Genomic DNA, 25,233 nt, shown 5'->3' with positions numbered 1-25,233 from the left:
TCTCCTCCAACAAGTCCTCCGCACTCCTGTTTCTGTCGGCAAGCTTCTGGAACCTCCTTCGGCGGTCTGCCTGCTGTGCCAGAATTAAATGTTCTTGTGTAGTACGTATTCTATCTTTTCCCTTCGCTTTATTCCGATCCTTGTTAAGCTGATTTGGCATTAGTCTTCATTCTTCCCACCTTCCAGATTCATAAGGCAACGGCGCCAAATGTTTACCATACAGGTAAAGAAAATGAACGCATACAGACAATGGACACAAACAACAAAATTATATTCGCAATAGATGATGAATTATGATTTACAATGATCCCAGACGGGATATAAATACTACTGCCGAACCTTCCTGAAGGAGTCCGTCGGCCACAAATATTCTATCCACTACAAACTATTTATCGGTGACGTCGGCTACAGAATACAAAAACACCGCCGGACCGTCGGCTACAGAATACAGAAACACCGCCGGACCGTCGGCTACAGAATACAGAAACACTGCTGGACCGTCAGCTACAAGATACAAAAACACCGCTGGACCGTCGACTACAGAATACAAAACACCGCCAGACTGTTGGCTACAGAATACAGAAACACCGCCGGACCGTCAACTACAGAATACAGAAACACCGCCGGACCGTCAGTTACAAAATACAAAAACACCGCCGGACTGTCGGCTACAGAATATAGAAACACCGTCGGACCATCGGCTACAGAATACAAAATACCGCCGGAACCATCCAGTTGGCCAACATTTTTCTCTCAAAAGTCACCACCCAAGCTAGTTTGATCATGAACACATGAAGGAATGAGTAAAGAGGAGTTTTTTCATGGCCAAAACACATGCATTTGGGTTCAAAATTGCCACCCATGAGCATTTTAGCTATGAACGCCTCTATTATGAGTAAAGGTGTGCTTTTTAGATGCAAAAGAACATGCTTTGTCTTTAAATTCCCCACTTATAAGGCTTTAAGTTATATAAGGCCTATAATAATAAGGTTTAAATATGCAAAAGCACATTAAAAACCCTACTTACACATAAAAATTGTTATTTCAAATAAAAAACCCACCTATATGTATTTAGGACTTACATTTTATTGGCAATGGATTTTTATAAGGTGATTTGCATGTGGATGATATGCAATGAGTGATAAAAACCCCACCTTTATGCATTTAAATTGTCTCATATAATTTATTTTAATAAATGACTATAGTTTTCAATAAAGTAACATGAAAATAGACTAGAAAAAACTAGATTCATTAAAGCAATAAAAACAATGGTCAAATCAATTCAGAATGAGTTAAAAATTTAAAATGCACAAAATCCACTTTGACTATTAACAAATTTTTTATTTCATGCAATTGCCAATAAAAAGCCCACTTTTGGAGGATTTTTTAATAAGACATGTTGCTGGGTGAAAAACCCCATCTTTTCCTTTCTAACTTGAGCTAGACAACTCCATTTGAGGCCTAAGTTACATTTGGGGATTTAACTTGATGGAAACCTTCAAAAGAAATGCATGAATAAAGTTACATAGAGCACAACTTAGGGACAACGAATTTCCTTCATGACACTTTACCAATATGTTAAAACAAAGAAGATGCACCTACAAATTCATGAAAAACTTGCATAGGGTTGCAACAATTCTGTGATGTCAAAATTGAGGAAAACAAGTGTCCCCTTAGCGAGTTGAATGGACCTATTCCTATGACTCCTCAATTTCATCAATAAAATTCAACAAGTGGTCGAGCGCTGATTTCCTGGTTTGCATCCCTTTCTATGTGGAATTGCAAATCTAAAGTCTAATTTTCTGTTATAGATATATCAGAGCTCGGAATTTTTTTATCAATCCAATATATATTTGCATTTTGGAACCAAAAGCACCGTATGTTGCACACGTTTCATGATTGAACTCCAAACAATCATCTAGCATTAAAAACTCAAACAAAACCCTTGCAAATAAATGCAAACATACACACACACATCAGAGATATCAGATCATATCTTGGACTGGATCTTACAATGACATAGTACATGATTCACAAAGACCCAATACATGATTGGGCTTAGTAAAAGGGAGATATATAACTAGGTAAAACTACCCACGATTCGAATGCGAAAATTCCTCTCTTTAAAGTGTTTTAGATGACCCAAACTGCCAAATGCCCTCTCTGGATGTAGTGTGTGCACAAGTACTACCCTTGGCTATAGTCAATGTTGGGTGGATATTTTGCAACCGACAGTTTTGGGTAAAAATCCAATCGCAAAATAGGATAACTAGCTATAGTGTATGAGACAGAGTCTCTCCTACCTTAAAGGGAAGGCTCCCCCTTCTCACCGATGTAGTGTGTGCACAAGTACTACCCTTGGCTATAGTCAATGTTGGGTGGATATTGTGCAACCGATAGTTTTGAGTAAAAATTCAGTTGCAAAATAGGATAACTAGCTACAGCGTATGAGATAGAGTCTCTCCTACCTTAAAGGGAAGGCTCCCCCTTCTCACTGTTCCTTGGATCAACTCAAGGTAAGCAAGAAGTTGAAAGATTTTATAAAATGAGTGTTACCAATATCCTTTCTTCTTAACTTTCAAGAAAGAATCCACTTACTCATGAAGCGAGTAATGAGCAAGGTGAATTTCTAACTACACTTCTATCAAAAGCTAGAAACAGTGATACAGATAAACTTTCACCAACTCAAAGACTAGCTGAAAATGTACCGGTTTGGCTCTATCTCCGGTCATAATTCAATATGAAAAGCTTTACAATTAGGGCACAAAGACTCCGAAAAGTAAAAATAACTTAACTATTTTGCAAATTAAAAAAGAAATATAAGCTACAAACAAAGCCTCTAGCTATATATTTCCACAATTACTCCTAGTCAAAGCTTTGACTCCAATTGCTTCTAACTCTTTTGTATTCAATTCACAAAATACAATTTTCAAAGAACACAAAATAATATGAATCAAAGATATCTTTGACGAATTATAGACAAAGCTTATAATTCACACAAGTAACAATCTCACTTAATCAAAGTCAACTCTCAAATGCTCCTTTGTATTCACTTTTCTCTCAAAATAGTACTACACAAACAAGTTCTAATGTCACAATTTCTCTAGAGCTCTCTTGCATAAAGATAAAGATAAAAGATGATTTTTACAATGAGGGGGCACTCCTTTATATAGGCAAAGGAGTTGAGAAAAAAGTGGAGGAAAAAGTGGGAGCAACTCAACCAACTTTGACCTGGTCTAACTATAAGAAAAATTATTGGGTTATATGCAACTGCACATCACAATACATGTAATTACATTTTTTCATGTAATGCATCCTCTTCAACTACAAACCTGAAAGAAGAAGAAGAAGAAGAAGAAAGATGGAAGAGAATTGAAACAATTGTAGAGATTGTCCTGAAAGGCCTTGTACTTGGCAATGCTATCCCGAATGATTATAGGATCGGGAGTTCCTATATTTTGTGTCACTGCATTCACCTTGATAATTATGGTCTTGTGTCTTTTAATAACCTTTGACTCTCTTTGATGAACTGTCCGTTGTCATTTGAAAACTCGATGCGATCAAGCTTTTCTCGCTCAAGTTTTCGTGAACTCTCCTTTATAGATCAGCACAAATTAGAGTCTCTGACACTTTGAAAACCTTCTCAATGGTGATGGATGTAAACTCGGAACAACTTTCCATCAACAACTTTTACTCTTTTTTTTTGAAGCAAAGTGCTTGGGAGGATGGAAATGCTTTGAAACATGAAAGTGGAATGAGTGGGAATGCGTGCAAATGAAAATTGCTGATTTTCAAATGTGACTTAGGATTTTCAAGACGTCATTACATAGAAAATGACTACATGTTTAAGTGCAACATGCAATGGGAACTGAAAGATGAGATGGGATGCGAAGGTGGATGAAAGATGCACTTTACATGCACGTGCGAATGGAGGATGAGATGCGAAGCATGGAAAGGTGCGGAAACATGTAATTGCTTATGAAGGAGCAAATGCATATGGAGAGAAGGAAATGGAAAATGGGGGTGGGATAATGAACTTTATAGTCATCTTTGATGAAAAGGTGAAGTCAAAGCACATGAAAATTGAAAATGACATCTTTTTGACTTTTCAAAAAGTGACTTTTAGTCAAAATTGGGGTTTTGAGATGCTATTATATGTAAGGCTTTTTGTGTAATCATGCGTGCGAGTGACTGCGAAAAGTGAGATGAGTGAAAATGGAAGCGAAAAATGGGATTACATGTATGTGTAGATGGTGAATGAGATGGAAACCATATAATCACATTTGTTAGATGAGATGCGAAGTGTTGTGACATAGAAATGGAATGTGGAACGTGATGATACTTTCGCATGAAGAGAGACAAAAACAAGTTCTTGAGAAAGAATTTGAAACTCCTCCAAAGTGGACAAAACCGACAAGCAAGCACAAAGCACAAAAAATCAAAGAAAAATGTACCTTTGGCAAGTGACTCAAACATGTCAAGATGCATAGCACCTCAACACCCAAATTCAAATTTGGAAATTGGGGAAAAAACCAAAAACATGAAAATGAACAACTTCATTTTTAAAGGAAAAATGCACTTTTCATGGCATAGGTTTCAACAAGTGGCAATCATCAAGCAATAATGTGCATAAAATCAGCAAGATAAGCACAAATTAAATAGCAAGAAAGAAGAAGTCCACTTACATGAAGATTAAGTGCCAAAAATGAAGGAAAAAGATGCTCCAATGTTGAAAATGTCTTCAAAAACATTTTGAATCATTGAAACAGTTTGCATCCAACTCCTTATTCCTCCGTTTACTAATTTAACGCCTTATGACTTTGAAAATGAGACATTTATATTATTTGCTTGTATGGAATTGAAAATCACTCAACATGATCAAAAGAAAGTACAATGATATGCAAATTGGAAATTGTATTACAGCTGATAAGATGTCATTTTCAGAATTAAATAAAATCAAATACATGGCAGATTATTAACTCACTAATTGCTCCACTACTATTGACATAATGCTCCAGCAAATGTTTTTTAAACCCGCTGCTACAGTGACATGAATAGTGCTGCTTGAATAGTGCCGCGTAAATAATGTCGTGTGAATAGTGCTGCATGAACAGTGCTGCTACAATATTTTATCTTCCAAACAGTCCAATATCTTCATAAAATCATTCCCTCAAAGTGGCATAAGCATCGGATGAGTAAAGAAGGAGATATGAACAAGACATCAAATTTGCCTGTAGCTAGAAACTCACCCAATCTACTTGATAATGAAGCAGATAACAATGGATTCCAAAAGCAAAACCCCAAGGGATTGACGTCTAAAATGTCACAAGAGAGGATAGAAGTCCTCTAGTACCAAGAACTTATTTGCAACTCACATATCAATTTTCTTCTCATATTCAACTTGCCAAATGAAGCCACTAATGCTCCCTTTTGTTCTTTCTCCAAGGGTTGATTCAACTCATATGAGCAATGTGAGATAAAAGATGTGCAATATAAAACATATTAAAATAATCACTTATGTCTCCCTTAGGCGCCCCCTTTGATTTGCACACATTCCCATAAAATTTTATATTAAAGTAATATTTAAATATTTTACAACTAGATTAAATGTTCTTTAATAATACTTTAGGCATAAAAATATATTAGCTATCAGACTCTGAACAACACGAGTGATAGCTTGTCAAAAAGCTCTTGCCAAGGAGTATCAAATACAATCACCAAAACTAGTCTCCCCTGTGTTCTACTGACTTACTAAAAAGAGTATGTATGGCTGAGACTGAGTAAATCAACTCTGTTTTGGCCCAAACTGGAGATGACTAGGCTAGAACACTCTAAGATCCCTTTAAACCCTTCATTAGCTCTTGGGACCATGTAGAACTAGGGTAATGCATACACACTTGGTCGATTGCTAAAGTGGGGACATTACAGTACCCCTAGGGGTGGAGGGTTGTTGCCTATGCATATGATCTGTGCAAGGTCTCACAGATCTCGTATAAACAGAAGTAGACTGGCCCAATGAACGCTTGGTGCCTTAGGTGGGGAAATTGATAGAAAAAAGTGATGAGCTGATCAGAACCATGTCCCAAGGGAGATTGAAGTTGCAAAGTGTGATTAGGAAGACACGTGCCCTCATAGATGTAAAGTGCTAGATTTACCGTTGGTTGGTGTATTTGAATAAAGAAGCTAGAGGACTAGCAATCCCTAAAGAGATAGTGAAACCTCCCCTAGATCTCATAATGTATAGGGCAGTGGAATACATGTGACTATCTCGACCAATCTCGTGCAACAAATATAGCAAATCTGATCTGTGTAGTTTATCTAGCGATAGGTCTACATGCGAAGCCGATGGAAGCCCTCCCTGAAGGAGCCTAAGGGGATATGCAAAGCATGAGTTCAACACCATTCAACATAGGAAGTATAAACGATGACCCTGTCTTGAAGGTCAATGCAGTGCTTAGCGTAGGAGGCCATCCTAGGACAAAGACCCTAAGGAGATCTCTGTCATGTGGATATATTTCCTGTAATGTCCATCTAAATGTGCCTATTCAACTCCAATTGGGTAGGGAGGAAATGAGCATGGGCATCCAATGAATACTAGAATGGAGGGAAACGATCAATCTACATGCCAATAGTTCCAAGAGGAGCAGAAGCCTGAGCACTCCAACAACGGGGTTGACCTATAGGATCAGCCGTTGCGAACACCTTTGCAGATTGATATGCCAAGAATATTTGTTCTCACCCTCAACATGACCAAGAAACCCTTGAAACCGATGAAGGAACTGGGCCAACTCGAAAATTGTCCTAAGCATGAAGGGGTGAGCACCGAACTCAACCAAAATGATTCTATAGGGGTTGTCTGATGCACCTGATGATGTGCCAAAGGAGGGTTTGAACACATTCAACACATATCTAGTCGGAAGCAAGGAGGGAGGGGCCCCACACCACAAAACCATAAAGAATAGTCACTATGATTAAAGAATCCATGAGGGACATCTTGGACTTGGTATCCTAGAAATGGTGCCGAAAACATTGTTGCTCAAGCAAAGGAGGGAGCCAAGTCTTTGTTCACCCGAGGCTGCATGGTTGGTCTCATACTGAAATGGGGTCTAGAGAATCTAACATCTAGATAGGTGTATCATAGATGAGATCTCAATCTCCTTGCCCTGAAAGAAGTGTAGATGAGAGGTCTTCAAACGATTGAAGACTATTACCCAGGTCTTAGCCAGGTTAACCGTAAGTTGTCTCAAGTCACAAAAGGAAGCCAGGCCAAGCAAAAGGTGTTGGAGGCCTTTAAGGGAGGAGGCCAAAAGGACCATGTCATTAGAAAAAAGAAGGATGGATATCAAGATTTGATATAGATAGCAACTGTCGTTGAGGAGCGAAAGTCCCCAAGGAAAGCCTCGAGCTTGTCAAGGTAGATGCCAATAAAGTGGGGGAAGTGAGCAGCCCTGTTTCACCTCAATAGTGCTCTGAATGGGTTTGGAGAACCCCTAAGGAGTCCTAAATAGACCAACAACACACTCATATAATCTCATAATAACAGTCACGACAATCTCAGGAATCCTGATATCCCAAAGTCTCTGTAATAAGGCCACCTAAGGAACACAGACGAAGGCTTTGCGAAAACCCACAAAGCAACATTATACCTTGGCTAAGCAACATCTAGCCTCCTCAATAATTGCTTGAAGAGTCAAGATGTGGTCCATAGTTTGAAAGTCTAAACAAAATTGGCTTGACCTCTAGCCCACAATGTCTTTTATCAAGTTCCCTAGAGAGAATGGTGTGTAGAACAATAACATAGAGTTTGGCAAAGGTGTAACAAACCATGATGGTCTTGTAGTTGTCATGATCCAAAGCTAGCTTGACTTTGTGGATCATATGGATGATGTGTGGTGATCAAGAGGAAGGGAAACTAGTGCAAACAACTCTATTAAAGAGCTTAGTGAAGAAAGAACCCAAGACCAAAATACCCATCTTGAAGAGTTCAGCCTGGAAGTCAGTAGTTTCTTTGCTATTGTGCATAGGTCTAACAGTCTCACAGATGTCGGTGAAGGTGAATAGATGACAACGGAGCGTGTGGCCAGGTGGATGGGGGGCTGGTTGGGAATGCGATGTGAGAGGCAAGGGTGCAAATATACAGAGTGAAGGGGATAGGAGGCTGATAGGGGAAAAGGGTACCCAAAAGAGTTGAGGGGACAAGAGGGATGCGCGGAGGGACTTGCACAGAGCTGGTAGAGTATTCAATCCCGTGCAACTAGCTGTAAAATTCTTGTAGCTTGCCCAGCCGTGGTTTATATCTTTCCCCTTTCTAAATCTACTGAGTGTGAGTTTGTATACATGACATCAACCTCTATTAGGTGATGGAATAAAAACATAGACTTCCCAGCGTGTCATCTTCTTCATGCACCAAGAGAAAACCTTCAAAATGTGAGCAGTGAAAATGTCCAAAGAAAAATGTCGAGCCACCAGAGAAGCGGCAGTAGAACTGGAAGAGTGGTGAAAATACCCAAGGAAAAGGGTCGAAGCAACAACCATGATGCAATGCAACTAAGCAAAGTAACACACATGACCAAACAAAAAACGAAACAATGTCTAATATAGCAACAAAGGACATCAACAAAATTGTGCATGAAAAAAACCGTACACATGACAACACCAAGTTGTGTGCGAGCAGCAAAACGACCAAAGAAGCAACGAAGCAAGGAAACAAAAACTCGTGCATAGAGATGCATCGAACGAACAAAGATATAGCAGACGCACAGTGAAGGAATGAATGAAAGACAAGACGTGGGTGCAACACTCGAAGACATGAGCAGGGGAAAACTGATGTCAACACGAGATCAACACCTGCAAACTGCAGCAAGGGTAATGGATGGCAACAATCAGCAGCAGCCATGGCTATGAACACAAGTTTTGCAGGAACGGCAATGCTTTGCTTGAGACATCACTGAAAACTTGGACAAAATCTGTTAAGACACTCTTTTAAGTGTAGGATCAACTCAAATAAAACAAGCATAAAGGGATCAATTTAAATGGGAACTTCTAGATGAATGCAAGCTCAAAGGGATCAACTCAGAATAACTTCTAGAAGAAACCAAAAGAATGCTCAGAAGAAAATAAAACAAGCTTTAAAAGAAATCCTCTCCAAGAAGTTGACCAAGAAAGAAAGAAAAGAGGAAAAAAATCATAAAAATAAAGGAAGAAAGCAAGGAGTTTCACAAAGCCTTTCACAAAGGGTCAAAATTGTCAGCCAGTGACAAAATTTCTATCAAAGCAATTATCCTTTGTGACACGAATTTCAGACTACCGATTAGGAAAACACTGACTTCAAAATAGAAAAAAAAAGTATGTTTGCTATGGTATGTGTGAGCTGCTAGAAACAAATAATATATTTTTGTGTAATAGTGTATTGACATGAATATCCTAAAACCAAGGTAAGAATTATGGATAGTTGAAATGCTTGATCACATGTGCTTTGTAATCTAGATCTGAAGATACTTGAAAAATGGTGACACACTAGGTTCTAAAATGCGTATAAGCACAGAAGTCTTCCAAGCACCGTCCAGATTTCAATTGATTTTGTGTTCCTCAAATGCCACCCGTTAGTCCTCTACAAGCACTGGGGCAGTGGTCTGCATTGTTAAATAGAGCTGACACAAAGCTAAAATAGTTGTTCAAAAATGCCTTCAAGGCTATCACGATGCAAACTAGCCTCTTGGCTAGACAAATCTATTAATGTATTTCAGAAAGTAATACTGTTAAATTTGATCTTTTGGGTAAAAATATATCAATAGCATAAAGCTCTATGCCTATCAAGTATTTTTCATACATGCATCTGCATTTGAAAATCCTTAGCTATGTTACATAAGAACCACAAACAGAAGATTCATCTACTCAGAATGGGTGATTAACATTATATTGATGGGTCCTTCAAAAATTGATACTTTTTCATGCTTGCCAAAATAAGTCTTACTTACTTGCCAAAAGAAATCCTCTATATCTGGTGTGGATCGAAGGGCTGAAAGAATTTTTTCTGTTTCAATAAAAAAGCAATGCACTACGGAATCTGCAATCAAGTCACACATGTGTGGCTTTCCAGTTAAGGCTTCATAAAGTCCCAATGTGCTTCCGTGGGAAAAGGTTGGGTGTAGTAGATGTCTATCTGCAATACTCTTACTTTTCCACTGCATAATAACAATTTCGATCATATTAGTTCTCAGAACACTAGAAAAAACTCAGGTATCTGCTTGTGGATGAGAATAATCCTGGAGCATAGTCTACAAAATAACATCAAAGATAGAATCAGACATTATCTAGAATTAAACATGAATGGAAACAAAGAAACATGTTTTTGCAATTAGCATTTTCTCTTACTTGGACAACTCCATTGGCAATAAGCCATATCCCATCAGGTTTAGAACCCTCCTCATATAATATGCTTCCCCGCAACTTCATAAATTCTTTTGCAGTATTTCGAAGAGGTTCAGAAATGAAAGAAGGCAGAGCTCCCAGAAAAGGATGATTGCTTAAGATTTCTCTTACAGAAGGCATCTGAACTGATGGAGGTTTTCTAAGAAGCTTTTTCAAATCAGTCTGCGAATTGAAATGCATTTCTTAATGTGTAACCTTAAATAGTAGTATGGTACTAATAGACAATGATGTCAAATAGAACCTTCATCTATGAGATAATTAGGTGGAAAGGAACCTAAAAATAAAATTAAAAGAACTGAGCACTTAGATTCATTTGAACCTAGAAGTTACCTGTACAGCATCATGGAGTTGATTCATCTCTTTTGCATCCAATAAACCCGACTTCTCAAGATTTTGAACATGCTCACTAAGATGTAGTAAAACAGAATATGTTACTTGCTTTGTTTTCAAAACACGTAAAACCTGAAATCAACCATAAAAATTGTCTCAGATACTCTACCACGAGGTAGAGACCCATTTCCCTGCAATCAATTATCAATATAGTACAGACTAAAATCCATTTAGATCTCAATAAATAATATGACAGGAAACAAATCAGACAGAATATATGTCACTATTGCAAGACCTCAGGGAAGTTAAGTTGAACATCTTCTAGAAACTGCTTTGCCGGTTCCCCTTCTGCTTCACTCTCTCGAATTATTATCTCAGCAACCTCACTCTCTCCTGCATTAACACTTGTGTTAAAAGACAAATATTGAATGTATAAAAATAATCTTAACCGAAACCAAAATGCATGAGAATGATATAAATGATGGGCATAACATACCTTAATGTTAAATGTACTCATAAACAGAAATATCCTTGAGGTAGGGTTATACCATAGAATGTTCCATACGAAAGAGCTCCAAGAAATCTTTCACTATTAGAGGTAAGCCTACTACATTATTCTATTTTTACTACTCAATTCAAGAGACATCTATGCGTAGTTTTTCATGTAATGATCTCAAAATTGGGAAAAGAAAAATTCCACACCAATATGCATTAGGCTTACTAAATTACCAGTTAGCGTTGGTCTACAAGTTACCCATTTTATGTAAGACACATTATTCATTTTGCCCATCCTATCTACATGTGGGTTTTGTGCATCACAAATTCGGTAGTCCATACTTGTATCTACGCCATGATACCTAAATATATATTGGTAAGCATTGGTTTTGTTAATTTGTCCCTGATATTTTATGAGCTTCGAAGCATTTCTTACATTTAAAAAGAATTTCTTAAATTTCAAGTTGATTGGAGGCAGCATCCTTGCAATCAGTCTTCTCATGGGGGATTTATCCCAAGGGAATCTCTATATTGTTGACTTTGTGCATGCCTTCGAGAATTTTAATTATGCATGTCCACTATAAGTTTCCAATAGAAATCCTATTGCCATTTTTAAGGGCTTTTGGGGGGTTGCCAAGAGCAGGACTATGTCACACAGCTTATCGTTAGGTCCAAGTGTGAGTTACCTATTTATAGTAATTTATCTGAGGTCTTTTTAGCAAATAGTTCATAAACTATGTTTGATTTATTGACGACTGGTCATAGATTGTTGACTACATTGGCCATTTAATATTATGGTTCTAGTGCCATCTCTTCTTTTTTTTGTTCTTTTGTTACCCCTTAGGTATCCTCGCGATCCAACCCCGTACCCAACCTGCCGTACCTTGGTCTTTCTTGCTGCCAATTTGGCATTGGAAGGGGCAAATTGGGGCACAGAGTGATAAACCAAGCCACCTACGAGCTAGGTGCATTGATGAGTCCAAGCTTTGGAGTTGAACTCGAGACCACCGAGAAGAAAATCCACGGCCCAAGCAACAAAATTCACTACCTGCGTGGGCTTCTTTAGTGCCAATGTTGGCAGGAAAGATTAGTTAGACAAAGTTCCAGAGAACATGCCACATCTTGCAGCATTAAGACTGCACAGCCTAGGAGTTGGATCATGGCATTTAGATTAGGGACACAACATGGGTAACATCCCATTGCATAGATACATGCCTTTGCCTTTGTCTATGGCAATAAATGTATGTTCTGCATTCACCATGTCACCGCTGCTACCAGACAGTTGTCTCCACCTAGCTTGCCACAACAATTTATTGCACAACTCTACAAATTTCAAATAAAACATTAGTGGAAGTAATGTTGAGATTCTTAATAAAGTGTTTGTAGGAGCAAGATAAAATAATGTAGTGTAATATTCACCACGTCCTCTTACATATTGTGACAAATGGCCTCCAATTGATCGTGTATATCCTTGACCTTCATAAGATGCTCCTGCCAGGACATTCTCAAACATCATCATTGAAAATAGCTGGTTCTTGAGAAAGAATGCTCTACTTTTATTTGAGGTCTCACGAAGATCCTTCAAGTATTACCAGATTTCTTTAGCATTCACTTTTGGGAGCATCTCATCATTAACTAATGATTTCACCAACATAACTACTTCTTGGTTATGCTCATCAAACTTGTCTTGGTTTTTGTTTGTCGTTGTAGAAAAAGTAGTGTTACCCAAAACAGCTGCATCAAAACACTGGTACTGGAAAATTGAAAGTGTCCTTTGTTTCTAGGTATTATAGTTCTTGTCGTTGAAGCATTGATTTCCTTCCAACATGATATTGGTCAACGATGCCATCTCTCCCATTTATCAACAAGGTCAACTTCTCACAAAACTAAAAGCATTGATATTTCTGCCAAAAACCTTCAGCAAAGAGCTGGCACAAACTTCAAGGCACCAGACAGAAACACAAAAAACCTCTGATTTTAATGTAAGAATCAGTCAAAAACAAAAGCCCTTGTAGAATAAAGCGCTCACCAATTTTATTAGTTGCTGTTACCCTGCAGAAAAGACACTAATTTTTCTTCAAAAGCAAGCAAAAATCAGAAACCACAAGTTTTGCTAATTACCAGCAAAACCCACAAAAAATTCAGACTACTAACAATTCCCTCACAAGGACTTTTTCATTAAAATTTCGGTAGAAAAAACAAATTTTGGAAAGGCTATGTAGGTAGAAGAGCACAAAAAAAAATTTAATGGCTCGTTGCCTGCTTTAATGTCATGAAAAATTAATTCTGCACTTTATTGAATGAATTACAAGTGTGTATAAAGGCGATTACAAGAGCTTCAAATTGAAGCTAAAATTTTCTGAAAATAGAAGACAAAAATAAAATAATAAATAAAATTTCAAAATGACCAATAATAGAAGATTCTACAAAGCTAGCTAAAATTAGCAAAAGTTACTTAAAATATTAAAAGAACCTAAAATATTTTAAAATAAATTATTTACCGATACAACTCCAAAGATATCCATTTTAAGTTATAGATGATATTATTGTTTAAATTTTGGCTATGACCATGAGAAAATTCATTGGTGAAATAAAAAAGCAAATGGGTCAAGTTTTCTTTAGTTATTTAATCTTTATTTAGTGCTCCAAAGAAAAAACTGTGCAGTGTTTATAGTGCCAAGCTGATTTACTGTTCTCAGTTTCGGGGTAGATTATGTAATGTTCTTGTCATAAACTAAATTATTAATTAAACTTTTGTTAATGGGCCGATTCATTTAGTATATCTTAGACCCATTTTTGTTTTAGTTTCTGTAGGTAAGTGTAGCCATCGGCTATCTTTGTACACCCTCGGAAAGGTTTTCTGACGGGTATTTAAACACGGCTTGTTGGTAGTCATTAAATGCGATTTGGATGATTTCTTTCTACTGAGCATTCCCGTTGGGATTCTCTGTTGTTCACCATTTCAAAAGTGAAAGATCTTCCTTACTTGGCTATTCCGGTTTTGGTGGGATTAAACACTCATCCTATTCCATCGCCTGTAACACTTCGCTCAGATCTAGCAAATCAGAGCACCATTTTGTGGCAAATATTAATTGAAGGATTATATGTGTTCAATCTCCATTCTTGTTTGGCTTTATTTCATGAATTCAAGTCTGTAAGGTTTTGGTTACATGATTGAGCATTTACATCCGTACACCTTCCACCCCTCATAGCACGAAGCACATCTTTCCGTATCATAGCTTTACCCCTTCGTACAACCCTGTCTCTCCATTCGTACGACTTTGCTTTCACTCACCATATGACCTACTCCCTTACCATACGGCCACCCAGATATTGTACAACTCCCTGTCACGGACTTGTCATACCATGTGGACAACAACTATATTGTATGACCCCTATTTCCTCCATATCATACGGACATCAACTATACCATATGGCCTCTGTTTTCCCTTCCTAGTTCGGTGTGATACATGTCTTGAACTGTACGACATCTTTGTGCATTGTACGCCCACTACAATTCATCTCCATCAGTTGGTAATTTGGTTAAACAAACGGGTCAAATCCTTACGTAGGGAACAACATCATTACAATGGTATTAGAGCTTCAATCCTGCCAGCCTGTGGGGAGGGAATGAGATATTATGGCTAGAAGAGAAGAAGATCCCATTTGGTTGATAGAATGGTAGCAGAACCATAACCCACGATTGCTGAACTCATGGTGCTACTAAGAGAACTTGTGAGGAATTAGGCACAAATCACTGATACTCAACAAGTCATGGAAGAAACTCTCAAAAAATTGGTAGACAATAAAATATCCACTAAACAAAATGGTCACAGCGCAGATTTGGTGTCGAGTAAAGCAAACCCTCATCTAGCATGCTCATGACCTTCCATGCTGTCTTTTCCACCACCAATGAAGCCACCACACAGAGGGAAGCAGACAACCTTCGAGAAAGTTCAAGAACAGTTAAGAGAGGACTGGAAGAATGCAAATTTTGAAGAAGATATATCCTACAAAGACTACGAAGATTTGAGACTAAGATATTTGGGAGGCGGAAATTGAGAATATTTTAACGATGATCTAAGAAGGAAGTTGAGTAAAGTAAATTTCTCTCCATTTGACGGATCGGGATCCACATCTGTGCAAGCGTGGGTAATGAAGGCTGATACGTACTTCCAGCTTAATCCTATGCTAGAAGAAGAAGCAATTAAATTTGCGGCATTACACTTGGAGGGAGTAGCGCATGAATGGTGGCATCACGGCACCATCACATTGAGGCATGACCAAATAAATACCTATGCAGAATTCAATTACAGATTGAAAGATCCAGAACTTAATTTCAAAGAATTGGCATAACTGAAGCAAACTGGATTAGTTGACCAGTACATGATGAAATTTCAGAGACTATGTTTTGATCCCAGACATTTTCGAAAGAAGACTGATAGTGTTTTTCATGGATGGATAGACAGAACCACTGAAGGGTTGGGTAAAAGGGTTCAATCCTACCACCTTGTCGGAGGCCATCAAGAAAGCTCAGAGTATGGCATCATCATTGACATTATCCTCTCAAGAGTACTAACATTCTAAACCATTGATGTTTCCAAGGGACAAAGATAATAAACCTTTGTCGAAGAAGCTGTCATTGGACGAAGCTACCAGACAGGAGCTCCGAAGGAAGAAACTATGTTCTAACTGCAAGGGACCATGGGAACTTAGGCACAGATGCCTCAGGAAAGGAAAAATTCACTACATTGAAGTCGTGTAGGATGATGATGACAAACAGGAAGATCTACCCTCCAAAAAAACCATCCCCACGAGGACATCAAAATGGTTAGTTTGAACCGTACAGAGAGAATCACAACATTGATATGGCGTGGAGGAACCATCGCCTTAGCCGGAAGCCCAAGGTGCACGGTGTTTTGTGTATGGAGAACCCTTCAAGAACAAAGGGTCATGGTGATGCTCGATTGTGAAGCCACTATAAACTTCATAAACTCATCTTTCGTGAAACAAAGGGGTCTACCTACGAAGTCACATTGAAGATTCCCAATCAAGGTAGCTGGAGGGACTCTTCTACCTTGTATACAACTTGTTCCCAACTAAGTATCACCATGGCTAGCCACACAATGATAGAGGATTTCTTTATAGTGGACCTAAATGATATGGAAGTTATTTTGGGAATACAGTGGATGGAGACACTTGATGAATACACTTAGCTTCAAACGAATGGACTTTACTTTTGTTGTCAATGGGAAGAAGGTTGTTCTCTGTGAAATGGCCAATGAGGGACCAAAGGAAGGTTCAGCGCATCAGATAGAGGCAATCTTTTGGCATAATGACATTGCATGGGCTGCACACTATTTTGTTTCAGCAAAACCTGTAAGTGGGAAAAGGACACTTCACCAAAATAACGATCTTTAGAATATCTTGAACGCTCATTATGAAGTTTTTATAGACAGTCCTCCTGGCATACCTCCCCATCGTGGGTTTAAGCATACTATCGAGTTGGAAGCAAGGGCCAAGCCAATCATATCCGCACCCTACCGCAATCCCAAGAAATTCAAAGATGAGATCGAAAAGATGATTCAAGAACTACTTGAGAAAGGATGGATCCATCCTAGTTCTAGCTCTTTTGCATTATCAGTAGTATTGGTTAAAAAGGACAGGAAGATGCGCATGTGTGTGGACTACCATGCGTTGAACGAAAATAAGATAAAAATATATATCATATTCCCAGGATTGATGAATTGTTGGATAAATTACATGGTGTGGTTTATTTTTCAAAAATAGATCTTCATTCTGGATGCCATTAGATATGCATGAGGGAAGAAGACATAGAGAAGATGGCTTTTTGTTGTCACTACGGGCATTATGAGTTCTTGGTCATGTCGTTCGGATTAACGAATGCACTTGCTACGTTCCAGTCATACATGAATCACATCTTCAACAAACAATTGTGTATGTGCTTACTGGTATTCTTTGATGATATCTTTATTTATAGCAAGACATGGGAAGAGCACCTGAAGCATCTGGATGAAGTCCTAAGGATCATGAAGGATCAGTCTTTTTTCGCCAAGTGATCAAAGTGTGAATTCAGTATGACAAAAATATTGTACCTGGAGCATGTTGTCAGTAAATATGCAATACAGGTTCATCAGAGAAGATTCAGGCTATCCTTGATTGGCCCCCTCCAAAATCGGTTTCTAAATTGCGAGGGTTTTTTGGACAATGAAATTATTACTAGAGGTTTGTAAAAGGATTCTCTTAGCTTAGTGCACCCTTAACAGATCTGACAAGAAAGGGTTCCTTCCATTGGAATGAAAAGGAACAACACACTTTTGATAAGTTGAAAGAAGTAATGAGAACTTGTCCAATACTCGCCTTACCTGACTTCACTTGATCATTCATTCTGGAGTGTGACGCATCCAGAGAAGGCACTGGCGCGATACTGATGCAAGAACAACACCTCGTAACCTACGAGAGTCAAAAACTTAAACAAGAAGAGCATTTGTATTCCATTTATGACAAAGAGATGTTGGCCATTGTCCATGTACTGACCAAGTTCTGATAGTATCTAGTGGGTGCCAAGTTGGTCTTCCGTATTGATCATAATAGCTAGAGATGTTTTCTGGAGCAATGAGACTTGAATGAAAGGCGACAAAAATGGATCCAATATATACTAAATCAATTGGCTCATTAACAGAAGTTTAATTAATAATTTATTTTATGACGGGAATTGTTGTCCTGCATTTTGTCACCACAAAATGTTGGTAACGGCACGAAGCTTTTTCAAGTTAGATTCGCATTTCTCTAAGCTTGAAGTTGATATTCAATTGCTTAATGTTGATCGATCGATCCATTTCAATTCGTATATCAAATTATTTTACTAAAGGCTTACATCAAGTCTTTTTCATTTTGCATTTTGTTGAGCCTTTGCTTGATTTTTGAAGCCTTCGTCGTCCTTTTCTTTTCTTTTGAGTTTGCGTTCATTGATTTTTAGTCCTTTGGTTTTGCTCATGTCATGCCTTTTGCTTTTCCCTTCGATTCGGTCTAACCTAAAGCTCAATTAGAATTGTCAGTCAAGAGATATGCCCATTTTAGTGCCTCAAAAGTGGATCTTTTTGGTGCAACAACACGAATTAAAAATATGATGTTATATTTTTAATTTGACTTTCACTTTTTGATAAATATAACTTAAATTCACTTTTTGTTATGATTTTAAGTTACTATAACTTTAAATTTTTCACTTAAAGTGATTATAGTGCACTTTGTGTTATAATTTTAAGTTGAGTTACTTTTTAATTTTTCACTTAAAGTGACTATATAACTATATAGTTTTAGTTTAATTTTTTATTTTTAAATCAAATACTCATTCGAATGTTACTTTTTAAATGATGTTTGTATGTTGCATTTTTAAGTATTATATATAAATATTGTTTATGACCCATTTAGTAACATTTTTATGAAATTAAGTGAATTAAATGACTTTAAGTTATCAAAAGTGGACATTTTACATGTCACTGCATATAAAGTTCAACTTGGTGGACCTTTTTGATGTCATTACATCAAATCACTATCATAAGTGGACCTTTTTGATGTTACTGCATCAAAAGTTAAGTTTTTATATCTTTACATCCAAAATGTGAGATGTACCTTAAAATGTGTATCCTCCTCCAAAAGGTGCAATTTTCTTGTTTGCACATTTTAAAATATGTTATTGACCCAAAAAGGTCTAATTTGCCTTGTCTACACATTTTAAAACATGGTATTGACCCTAAAAGGTCCAATTTTAAACTAAAGCATGTTTTTATATGTGTGTTGGCCTCCAAAAAGTCTGATTTTGAAGAAATACATATCTTTGCCCTCTAAGAACTCGATTTTGATCATAAATGGAGATTTTCTCGATGGATTTGCATGGAATTTTTTCCATTGGAGGCGTTTTTTATTGGCAATGAGTTTTCTTGAATTCAAAATGGATTTAACAAGCTCAAAAACATTTTTGGAAGGTCTAAACTAGGGCACGTTTTTGAAGAAATCAACAAATAACTCCATTTTTATCCATGCTTTTGCTCCAATCCAAATCGATTTGGTTTTATTTGGTGATTGCATTGCATGTTGGTGCATGATTTGAGGTTTAAACACCAAATCGATTCACTCATGCACCATGGTGAAAAACATTTTTTGGTAAAAACATCCCAAGCACATATTTTTCAAAATGTTGGATCTTGGAGCAAACTTAGAGCACGTTTTGACATCTTTTAACAACTATTCCTTGTTTGCTGCCCTTTCCCATTTGAATTTGTAAAAAGTTGAAAGATTCAAACATTTTTGGAGAATTTTTCAACATTGGAGCATCTTTCTCCTTCATTTTTGATACTTAATCTTCATGTATGTGGACCCTTTCTTTCTTGCTATTTAACTTGTGCCTATCTTGCTAATTTTATACATGTAATTGCTTGATGATTGCCACTTGTTGAAATCTATGTCATGGAAAGTGCATTTTTCCTTTAAATATGAAGAATTTGTTCATTTTCATGTTTTTGGTTTCTTTCCAAGTTCCAATTTCGAATTTGAGTGTTGAAGTGTTTTGCATCTTGGCATGTTTGAGTCACTTTCTAAAGGTACATTTTTCTTTGTGTTTGCTTGCCATTTTTCTCCACTTTGGAGAAATCACAAGTTCTTTCCCAAGAACTTGTTGTTGCTTCACTTCATGTGAAAGCATCATAACGTTCCACTTTCCATCTTTCCATGTCACAACAGTTCACATCCCAACCGACAAATGCGATTGCACATTTTCCATCTCATTCACCATCCGCACATGCATGTAATCCCATTTTCCATTTCCATTTTCACTCATCTCACTTTTTGCATCCACTCGCACGACACGATTACACGTAAAGCCTTAAGTGTAATAGTATCTCAAAACCTTGATTTTAACTAAAAGTCACTTTTTGAAAAGTAAAAAAGATGTCATTTTTATCTTCCATGTACTTTGACTTCAACTTTTCACCAAAGATAACTATAAATCTCATTATGCCTTTTTCATTTTCCACTTCAATCTCTACATATGCATTTGTGCCTTCATGAGCAAATACATGTTTCTGCATCTTTCCATGCTTTTCATCTCATTGTTCATTCACACTTACATGTAAAAGCTCATCTTCCATCTGCATTCACATGCCATCTCATCTTTCATTCCCTGTTACATGTTGCACTTACATGTAATCATTTTTCATGCAATAACGTCTTGAAAACCCTAAGTCACGTTTGAAAATCAGCAATGTTCATTTGCATGCATTCCCATGCACCAAGCATTTTACTTCAAAAAAAAAAGTGTTAAAGGTGTTGATGGAAAGTTACTCTGAGTTTACATCTGACATCATCGAGAAGGTTTCAAAGGTGTCAAAGACTCCAGTTTCTGCTGATCTACAAAGGAAATTTACGACAACTTGAGCGAGAAAAGTTGGATCACATCAAGTTTTCAAATGACAATGAACAAGTTTGTCTTGTATAAATCCTCGACAAAACACTTGTTGGATACTATGGCAGCAGACTCCAGTTTCTGCTGATCTACAAAGGAAATTTACGACAACTTGAGCGAGAAAAGTTGGATCACATCAAGTTTTCAAATGACAATGAACAAGTTTGTCTTGTATAAATCCTCGACAAAACACTTGTTGGATACTATGGCAGCAAATTCCAAAGTTGTACAATCAGCATATACAAATGCAGTGAGAGTAGAAGCCATATCGAAAACCATGAAAATCATTGATTTTCCCACAGTGCATGACATCATTGTCAAATTCAAGGCACTAAGAAACAATCTTTGATATTGTTGTTTTTGTTTTTATTTCATGTTAGTAGTTTTAAAAGGTTGCATTACATGAAAAAGTGTAATTACATGTAATGTGAGTTACATGCATGTAAAAGGATGTAATGCAAATTGTGTGTGCAGTTGCATATAACCCTTTATTTTCTCCTGTAGTTAGACTAAGTCAAAGTTGGTTGAGTTGCTCCCACTTTTTCCTCCACCTTTTTCTCAACTCCTGTGCCTATAAAAAGGAGCGCCCCCTCATTGTAAAATCATCATTATCTTTATGCAAGAGAGCTCTGGAGAAATTTTGCTAGCAAAACTTTTTTTATGTAAGCACTATTTTGAGAGAAAGTGAATACAAAGGAGCATTTCAGACTTAACTTTGATTAAGTGAGTGTTATTTGTGTGAGTTGTAAGCTTTGTCTATAATTCATCCAAGTTATCTTTGATTCATGTTATCTTGTGTTATTGGTAATTGTATCTCGTAAATTGAATAGAAAAGAGTTAAGAAGCAATTAGAGCCAGAGCTTTGACCAAGAACAATAGTGGAAGTGTATAGCTAGAAGCTTAGTCTGTAGCTTATATTTTCTTTTTAATTCACAAAATAGTTAAGTTATTCTTACTTTTAGGAGTCTTTGTGACCTAATTGTAAAACTTTGCCATATAGAAGTACGACCAGACTTAGAGCCAAACTAGTACACTTTCAGCTAGCCTTTGAGTTAGTAAGGGTTTATCAGTATCACTATTTTCAGCTCTTGATAGAAATGTGGTTAGAGATTCACCCTGCCCACTACTCACTCCATGATTAAGTGGATTCTTTCTTAAAAGATAAGAAAGGATATTGGTAACACCTGTTTCACAGAATCTCTCCACTTCTTGCTTACCTTGAGTTGATCCATGGAATGGTGAGAAGGGAGAGCCTTCCCTTTAAGGTAGGAGAGACTTTGTCTCCCATGCTATGGCTAGTCATCCTATTTTGCGACTGGGTTTTTACTCAAAACTGTCGGCTGCAAAATATCCACCCAATAGGAAACATTACAGTATCTTGATGGACTTCATTACTGGACTCCCTAAGGTGAACGAGAAGGATTGTACCTTCGTGGTAGTTGATAGACTGACAAAGTATGCACATTTCTTTGCCATCTCAAATTTTTAAGCTGCACAGGTAGCCGATCTATTTTTCAAAAAAGTCTTTTGTCTACAAGGGTTACCCTGAAACATTGTTAGTGATCGAGATGGACGATTTATCAGTATCTTCTGGACAGAATTGTTTCGGTTGGCAGGAACAAAATTATCACCATGTACCAATTACCACCCTCAAATAGACAGACAAACGGAGATTGTGAACAAATGGCTAGAAGGCTACCTTCGAAACTACATTTCAACACAACAACGAGCATGGGTCAAATGGATACACTTAGGGGAATATTGCTACAATACCACTTACCACATGTCCATCGAGATGGCACCCTTCAAAGCATTGTACGAGTATGAACCCCTTTCATTCATCGACACCATACTGGGTGACAGTCATGCACCATGGGTGAGGGACTGGTTGCAGGAGGGGCAGAACATCCTGAGAGGCTTGAAGGAAAAATTAGAAAGGGCGTAGAATCAACAAAAGATGTACGCTGACAAACACCGAATTGAGAGACATTTTGAGGTGGGAGATTTGGTCTATCTCAGGCTTTAGCCATATAGGCAATACTTGTTGAAGGGAACAGGGAATGAAAAACTGAAACCACAATTTTATGGCCCTGATCATGTAGTTCACTGAATCAGTGAAGTTGCCTATGAGATGGAACTATTAGAGGGGAGCCGCATTCATAACGTTTTTCATGTCTCCTTCCTTAAGAAAGTTGTGGGACTAGACATCAAGATAGCTGCAAAACTTTTGCCGCTCAATGAAGAAGGGAAGCTTGTATCGGAACTGGCCGAGATCACTGAAGTTCATGAGAAGACCCTACGAAACCGCATGGTGAAGAAATATTTGGTACATAGGACACTTGCCATTGGATGACACAACGTGGGAAGGCAAACACATTCTATAGCATCTGGCATTGCGTTTTCTTAAGGACAAGCAAAATATGAGATTGAGAGACTGTAATGTCCTTGTCATAAAATAAATTATTAATTAAAATTTTGTTAAAGGGTCGATTAATTTAGTATATCTTGGACCCACTTTTGTTTTAGTTTCCATAGGTAAGTGTAGCCGTTGGTTATCTTTGTACACCCTCGAAAAGGTTTCCCCGTCGGGTATTTAAGCACAAGTTGTAGGTATTTGTTGGTATGGGATTTGGATGATTTCTTTGTACTGTGAATTCCCATTGGGATTCTGTGTTATTCGCCATTTCGGAAGTGAAAGATCTTCCCTACTTGGCTATTCCAGTTTCGGTGGAATTCAACCCTCACCCTATTTCATCACCTATAATACTTTAGTCGGATCTAGCAAATCAGAGCACCATCTTGTGGCAAATATTAATTGAAGAATTAAATGTGTTCAATCTCCATTCTTGTTAGGCTTTATTTTATGAATTCAAGTCTGTAAGTTTTTGGTTGCATGACTGAGCATTTCCATCCGTACACCATCCACCCCCCATAGCACAAAGCGCATCTTTCCATATCACAGCTTTACCCCTCTGTACGACCCTGCCTCTCCATCCATATGGCCTTGTTTCTCCATTCATACCACTTTGCTTTCCCTCATCGTATGACCTGCATCTCCCATACTGTATAGCCTTTTCCTAACCTATTGTACAACAACCCAGATATCGTACAGCCCCTCTGTCACAGACTTGCCATACGGTACAAACAACTATACTATACGGCCCCTATTTCCTCCATATCGTATGGCCTCTTGTTTCCCTTCCTAGTTTGGTGTGATACATGTTCTGGACCATACGACATCTTCCTGCATTGTACGACCACTACAATTCATCTCCATTAGTTGGTAATTTGGTCAAACAAATGGATCAAATCCTTATGCCGGGAATGGTACTTTCTCTAAGAATTTGAAGAAAGAATACCCTTATCAACTTTTATTGTTCTATGCTTTCATTCAAGTCATGAATACATTCATCACCCTTCGGCCTCTGCAATGTAAATGCTTTTAATCCAATCCCCTTGAGGACGTATAGTTTATATCCCTTATCCTCTACCAAATTATATCATTGTCCAAACTTCAAAGTCCTTTTAAATATGTAAGGTTCAATAAAATTGTCCTTCTGAAGCCTATGTGATATGCCAAGTCAAAGGTTGCATAAAGATGGTGTGATAAAAAAAATCATGTAAGAGACCTGTCTGTTAGTAAATGAGATTGTCGTCCTCAATTATCATTGTTTTATGTTTTCATTCAAGTCATGAATACATTCATCACCCTTTGGCCTCTGCAATATAAATGCTTTTAATCCAATCCCTTTGAGGATGTATAGTTTATATCCCTTATCCTCTGCCAAATTATATCATTGTCCAAACTTCAAAGTCCTTTTAAATATGTAAGGTTCAATAAAATTGTCCTTTTGAAGCCTATGTGATATGCCAAGTCAAGGTTGCATAAACATGGTGTGATAAAAAAATAATGTAGGAGACCTGTCTGTCAGTAAATGAGATTGTCGTCCTCAATTATCAAAATTGAGATAACCCTATACAATGTTTGTCATGAATTTGTAGTTGCTACCTTTGAGTTTCGATGTTCAAAACGATCTATTGCAAAGGCAATTTGTTATCCCTTTAATTGGTCTGAGTTTCACGTCTTTTGAAAATTGTTTTGGAAGGTTTCCATTAAGACTTGATGAACTTATTGCTTGTTAGAACGATCTTCTCCGACTGCAAGCACTTGATTTTTGGCAACCATCAAGTCTCTCCTTCATTTTTATTTTGTTTTTTGTTTTGATTTTAGTTTTTATTTTTGCCCTAGGATTGTAGTATTTTGAATTCCACTCGATTCGAGCTATTATAGGACTCAAATAGAGTTGTCTAGCTCAAGTTATTAAGAAATTAAGCATGTTACAGGTGGGGTTTTTTTCCTTGATTGAATATCTTTATTAAAAATCGCTCAAAGGTAGGCTTTTTATTGATAATTGAATAAAATAAAATTATCATTTACATGTTAATTGGGTTTAAAGTCCCATTTTAAAATTTTACATCATTCTGCCAAATTTTAA

General features: G+C 37.4%; 1 protein-coding gene across 2 annotated transcripts in view; it reads right to left on the bottom strand.

The window, feature by feature from the left end:
• The window catches only part of SOS1 (sodium proton exchanger, putative (NHX7) (SOS1)), a 299,664-nt gene that overhangs the window by 26,831 nt on the left and 247,600 nt on the right, over window positions 1-25,233 (bottom strand). For both annotated transcript variants that reach the window (XM_089796759.1, XM_089796760.1), the window contains exons 18-21: window positions 11,057-11,154; window positions 10,762-10,893; window positions 10,375-10,593; window positions 9,978-10,184 (exon numbers count right to left, since the gene is read on the bottom strand). In XM_089796759.1, coding sequence (XP_089652885.1) covers window positions 9,978-10,184; window positions 10,375-10,593; window positions 10,762-10,893; window positions 11,057-11,154 — 656 coding nt within the window. The remainder of the gene's footprint in view (window positions 1-9,977; window positions 10,185-10,374; window positions 10,594-10,761; window positions 10,894-11,056; window positions 11,155-25,233) is intronic.

Source organism: Cupressus sempervirens, chromosome 8, assembly GCF_028749045.1.
Source record: "Cupressus sempervirens isolate cs-2001-9-10 chromosome 8, ASM2874904v1, whole genome shotgun sequence".
Taxonomy (NCBI): domain Eukaryota; kingdom Viridiplantae; phylum Streptophyta; class Pinopsida; order Cupressales; family Cupressaceae; genus Cupressus; species Cupressus sempervirens.
Note: the sequence above shows the minus strand (reverse complement) of the source record. Positions and strands in the feature narration are given on the sequence as shown.